Raw genomic sequence first — 6,230 nt, 5'->3', positions numbered from 1 at the left:
CCCCCCCCCCCCCCCCCCCCCCCCCCCCCCACCTTCCGAAAGTAACTTGCCTTCGGTTGTGGGCTTCATTTCGGGGAGAGGCGGCAAAGACCGGGATTTCTATGTTTGTACCCCCCCAACACACACCAACAACGAGAGCCATTCCTTCACTTGAAATCGACCCGGGGGCCGGATGCGGCCCGCGGGCCACCAGTTGGATCACCCTACCAAACGTGAAACACACGACAAGCCAAGACGAGAAATTGGGAATTTTTTTTGTTCCAGAGAGTCCGAGCGGGGGGGGACAATTCCCCTCTCCCCCCACGCCAACCCTCCTCCCCCCCCCACACACGCACACACCACCGCCCCTGCCCCTCGGTTTGTGGGCGTTCCGAGCATGGCGCGACTGCAAAGTGAGTGATGCCGCGATCTCGGCCCCTCTTCCTCGCCGCCCGACCGGGAGCCAAACTGATCAGCCGCTCGAAAAAAACACTCGGCTCCGCCGTTGGCAAAAGTTCTTCGTACGCGAGTCCTGGGCCGAGCTGCTCACACACACCCCCTCCCCACCCGCCTTCTGCCCGCAGGCGTGGGTCTCGGCACAGTTTGAGATGACGTGAGGCCCCGATGCCTTCTCCACGTCAGGAACGCAGGTCGAAGGGAACCAGATGGTGTGGACGTCAACGTTATTTGGACCGATTCCACAGTTTGCTTGTTAGGGATCCGAGGGACAGACTAGGCTTCTTCTGTTGGGACAGATCTGCAATTCGCTGTTGCTCCTCCTACGAGGGGTTGTGGGGGAAGGAAGAAACACAAGAAGCACAGAAATTAGAAATAATAATAATTAATAATAATCCTTGTATTTGATAACAGCGCCTTATCCCGTCGTTGAGACGTCTCAAAGCGCTTCACGGGATAAACTGGAAATTATAATACATCATAATAAAAATAATACGACTGTGTATTTGTGTGTGAAACACAGCAGCGTCCCACAAACAGTCGTGGATCGAGTGACCCATTTCTCCCCCCCCCCTCCCCCCACACACTTTTCACACGGTAATTACACGAAGAGCCGAATGGCCTCCTCCTGTGCTGTGTAGTTCTATGAGCAGTGCAAGGTGCTTTACTGACCTGTGCTAATAGCTCTTGTCTCCTCTTAAAGGCTATGATCGGATCGTCTTCCATGGCGTAGTTCTCCAGCACTGCCCTGATGTCATCCACCCCACTCAGTGCGATCGCTGCAGGGCACAAGACAGGAGGGGGTGAGAAAACAAATACTTCCCTCTCCAGCACTGAATAATAATAATAATAATAATAATCCTGCGAGGTAAACCGAGGAGTGTGTGCGGAGTAAGGAAAGTTTCCGGGGTATTAAATCCACCCGCCTCAGAAAAACGTGGTCCCTCAATCCGTAACCGTCTGTGGGAGGCCGCTGGGCACAACTGGCTGCCGCGTTTCGGGTACAAAATACACAGTCACCGCCCTCTACGCTATATTCTGCGAAGCACTTTTGAGACTCAAGGGTCTCAACGACGCGATAAGGTGCTGTATCTAATGCAAGGATTATTTATTATACAGTCAATTCACTGATTCTGTGAGGGCTTTGAGACGTCTCGACAATGCGATAAGACGCTGTGCGAAAGGCGAGGATTACTGTTTATTACGAGGGGCGCCAGCGGTAACGCTTCCAGCAGAGGCCTGGGCGTTCGGGAGAGGAAGGACGGAAGAAAGTCGCAAGAAAGCCGGGCACAAAGGGGGGGAAAAAAGGTTACAAAAAAAGGATAAATCCCTTTTAAAAAGAGTATCTGTGTACAGCTTTATTGAACGCCACAAATTACTCTCATTAAATATCACAAAGGCCGCTTGTGCTAAAGCATGAAGTCTACTGTCAGCCCAATTACTGGTTGCTTGAATTAGCTACCTCTTTCCAAACTGGATTCCAGCCAGCAATTTAATCCCTCCGAAAGAAACAATTATACACAACACACGCTAGCGCGCCCGGAATCCGCCATCAATAATGTAAACCTTCCAGCAGCTAGAGGGACAAACGGCGGGGCGTGTGCGGCGTGATCAACAAGCTCGGCTGTTACGACGACAACTTGCACGTACGCAGCGCCCTTCACGCAGGGTTAGCTTCCCGGAGCGCTTTACGGTGGCGGAGTCTGACCCCGAGTCAAGGGAGTGGGGGGGGGGGGGGACAGGGGGGATTGGGAGTGGTGGGGGGGGCTGGTGACCGTAAGCACGGTCAAAAAGGAAGGTCTTTAGGTGGGCTTTGAAAGCGAGGAGGGAGGGATTGAGGGAGGGAGAGTTCCAGAGTTTGAGAATATATTATCGCTGTCTTTCTAAGCCGACGCTCCAATGCCTTGTCGGAGGTGCCGTCCTTCGGATGGGCCGTTAAGCCTCACTCCCTGCCTGCGCCTGTTCAGGTGGATGTCAAGGATCCTGCGGCCACTACTCGAAACGTGCCAACACCTCGCTGCCGTTCACCTTTCCGTTCCAAAGTACCCACCCCATCCCACCGACCGACAACAGGAAAACACACGCCATTTACAAACGTCGGGAGGACGTCCTCCCAAGGCGCTGGACAGTCAGGGATTGGGACCCGAGCTGGGGGTTGGGATCAGGTGGAGTGGAGGGCGGACAAAGAGACACTCAAATCGGTCCCCATTCAGTATTATATAATAATCATCCGTGCTTTTGATACAGCGCCTGACCACCGTCTTCGCCACTGCTCAAAGCCCTTCACAGGATATGCCGTCGAGTGAATTGACTGTTGAGTGTTCTGCGGGCGAAACGCGTACAGTTAAAAGCTTGCCCCTCACCGAGGTCTGTGTCAGTGTGACCAACTGGCCCAGGCGATTAACCAAGCTACAGGGCAAGACACAAGAAACATTACGATCTCTGTACGTCTCTCTCTCTCTCTCTCTCTCTCCATAACACACACACGTGCACACACATATACGCGCATGCACGCACGACCCTTCACAGCTTCTCTCCAGCCCTTGCGACCTTCTCCCTCCAGTTTAATTCAGACGAGGGGTGGGTGGGTGGGTGGGTGCGTGCGTGCGGTGGTGGTAGGGGTGGGTGTGTGGAGGAGAGAAACAATGGTAAACACAAAGGCCAACTAACCAGATTGTCATCAGCAACCCGAAGGTCTAGGTCACATATGTCTGTGTTACACCCGGCACTCAACTCTCCCGACTTACCAGTTGTGGCTTTTGTCATGCAAACGAGAAGGGAGTTCTTGTTTGCCCAAGTTTTTTTTCTTTGAAGGAACGGATGGGGAGTGGGAGAGGAAGGTGGGTGGAGGGGTAAGGAAAGAAAAGAAGAGAGACAGGACCTGGACTGAAGGGTTAAATAAACTCGGACTCTTAGAATCCCTCACTCGACCCAGGAGAGGGTCACAAGGGAGCCCTAACTCCCGACTGTGACGAACAGATGGGTGGGGGGGGGGAGGCAGTGGGGAAAGGGGACGGGGGTGAACACACACACACACACACACGCTCACGCTCGTACACACACATCCGCACACACCCCAACCCCAACCGCAACCCCGACAGGTCACAGCCAGCCACCAGCTGTTGAGCGACGCCTTACTTTTCAGGAATGCCGCAAGTTCATACAGAGTCCTGTCATCCGAATTCCCGTCCCATTTCTTCAGTGCGATCCCGTTAAAGGGCTGGAGCTTGAAGGCTTCCTTTTTGCAGTCCACAACAATGACTTTGGAGGGATCTCGGTTTAGACAGGAAACATCCTATATACGAGAGAGAAAAAGCAGAGAGAGAGAGAGGGGGAGAGAAAAGGAACAAAAAAGAGAGAAGAGAAGGAATCAGTTGGAATTCCACGCAAAATAAAACATTAATATTAAATAGATGTCTGCCACCATCTGTGCCTCGTGGCTCGCCGAGACTGTTTAATCTAATTATTGCCAACCCATCTGTGCAGCAGAGCAGAGCAGAGCTGAGGACATCACATCAGTCATAATTTGACCAGAAACAAACAGCAATGAAGACCCTCGTGTGTCAACTCCCCTCTCTTCATAACACCAGATCTCCTCATCAGTTCGACCGTACAATTAAATCTCTCAGTCCCTCTGCAAAGCTCTACGGGGCTCTAAAGGAATAGCCCGTAGGCTGGCGGGGCAGGGAGCGGGCGGGAGGGAGGGAGGGATGGAGGGAGGGAATGGGAACTGGGCTCCCTTTACTGCCTGACGCCAGTTTGCACACCGTCCGTTCTGACGAAGTGTCTTCGACTCACTTTCCTTTCTCCACAGATGCTGCCTGACCCCGCTGAGTGTTTCCCCGCGTGTGTGGGGCGGCACGCTGCTGTGCGCCATTGGCTGCCACGTTTTCGCCCGCAAGATACACAGTCACTACACTTTACAATCTATCCCGCAAAGCGCTTTTTGAGACGTCTCAACAACGTGATCGGGCAGCGATATCGAATGCACGGATTATTATTATTATTATTATATTACATTTTAATAAAACACCAGGCTAACCGATACAGGACGTGCGACGTAAAGTGACAGAGCAGTGGACTTTATAGCAACCATCGGTGGTCCCATTCTCAGCCCGGCTCTCAAGGCAAGGTGCCAATCCACCCAGCCAAGAACTTGCACACATCTTCGAGCTACGAGTTACCCAACATGGATGGAGTTGGCAGGTCACAAGAGGCCTGTTTCTTGCCCCCGGGGGTACACTGCAGGGAATGCTGTGTGGTAAAGGAGCAGGGTTTAAAAGAAAGGGGGGGGGGGGGGAGAGAAAGGATACACCCAATAAATAAATAAATACATAGTTATGCGCACGGCTTATTCAGGGAAACTTCTGATTTCTGGCAAAAGCGTTACGTTTTGGGAGTCACCGTCCTTCCTTTGGAGAAGTTAAACCCGGCTCTTGCCTGTGCCTGTTCAGGTGGATGTTATCAAAGATCCCGCAATACTACTGGTAAAGCGAAGGGAGTTTCCCTCTGGTGCGGTGGCTGACAATCCCCCGGACAAATTGGTGATCCGCTTCCTGATTGACTACGGGATTGACTACGACCACAGTCACTACACTATGGCGTCTCGCAGCTCAGCGGTTAAGAGCACGTCGAGTGCAATGATTATTTTTATGAGTATTATTGTTAACATTGGCGCTGTTATTAAAAACATTATTGTATAAATTGCTTAATCAACACTTTAATAATAATAATCCTTGCATTTGACCCGGCGCCTGATCACGTCGTCGAGACGTCTCAAAAGCGCCTCGCGTGATAATAAATAAATTGCGGGTGAAATGCGACAGCCGATCGTGCGCAGCAGCGTCCCCCCAACAACGGTCGTGGATCGAGCGGCCGCGTTTTTTTTTTGGAAGGGATTACTACGACGGGAGGGGAAAGAGAGAGAAAAGGAAACAACACGCCCCTGAGCCAAACGTAACCTGCCAGCTTACACTACACTGCACCGTCTGAGGAGAAGCATCTGTCTGGCTCATCTTTTTAAGCTCGAACTAAGATTACATTATGTATTACAATTTAATAGCGACGCTGGTTAAGTGCGCCCGGAGATAGGGCCTCGAAGCTACTTTATTGAGTGGCCTTCACCATTTTAACTCGCTGGGCGTTCAGTTCTGGGCGGCACGGAGCGGTGCGGCTGGCAGGGTTTCAACAGGAAAACGGACCTCAGAAACGAAACGCAGCTCGGTGCGCGGCGCCGGGTCGTTTGCGGAGCTCCGTAGCCCAGCGGTGACCGTAGCTCGCTTCGCTAAGCCGGAGGACCGGGTTCCATTCCCGGGCGGGTCGGGTCAGGGAGAAAGCTTAGGCAAGTTTCCTTACTCCCCAGACACACACGCACACACCTCTGTAAGAACCCGCTTGCTAGTCGCTTTCTGGGGGTAATAATCCCCCCACCCCCCTCAACCCCCAAAACTGGTCACTCGATCCACGACTGCTTGCGGGGAACGCAGCCGTGCGCAATCGGCTGCCGGGTTTCGCCCGCAAAATGCACCAGTCGCTGCACTTGACCGTGCAGCGCTTCGAGACGTCTCGACGACGGCGTGATCAGGCCCCCCACCCCCACCCGTGTCAAACCCCGGGCTGATCGCTAGTGCAAGAGTTCGCGGGGGGAGCGCCTGCTGGATTGGGTTTGGGTTGTCGGTGGCGTCCCCTGGTTTCGGTGCTGCGAGGGTTGACTTCTGACAGTGCGAGCGTGTGTGTGCGTGTGCGCGTGCGCGTGTGTCAGAGAGAGAGAGAGAGACAGCTTGGTCGTTCACCAG

At 53.1% G+C, this 6,230-nt stretch overlaps 1 protein-coding gene across 1 annotated transcript in view; it reads right to left on the bottom strand.

Annotated features, from left to right (window-relative positions):
• Positions 1 to 326: 326 nt before the first annotated feature.
• timm50 (translocase of inner mitochondrial membrane 50 homolog (S. cerevisiae)) overlaps positions 327 to 6,230 on the bottom strand; it is a 50,264-nt gene continuing 44,360 nt past the window's right edge. Inside the window, exons 8-10 of the mRNA XM_042338166.1 lie at positions 3,574 to 3,730; positions 1,108 to 1,214; positions 327 to 758 (exon numbers count right to left, since the gene is read on the bottom strand). Coding sequence (XP_042194100.1) covers positions 663 to 758; positions 1,108 to 1,214; positions 3,574 to 3,730 — 360 coding nt within the window. The 3' untranslated portion in view covers positions 327 to 662. The remainder of the gene's footprint in view (positions 759 to 1,107; positions 1,215 to 3,573; positions 3,731 to 6,230) is intronic.

The sequence above is a fragment of the Callorhinchus milii genome, unplaced genomic scaffold (assembly GCF_018977255.1).
Source record: "Callorhinchus milii isolate IMCB2004 unplaced genomic scaffold, IMCB_Cmil_1.0 Scaffold9, whole genome shotgun sequence".
In the NCBI taxonomy this organism is placed as follows: Eukaryota; Metazoa; Chordata; class Chondrichthyes; order Chimaeriformes; family Callorhinchidae; genus Callorhinchus; species Callorhinchus milii.
The sequence above is the reverse complement of the archived record's forward strand: the minus strand, read 5'-3'. Positions and strand labels throughout refer to the sequence as shown.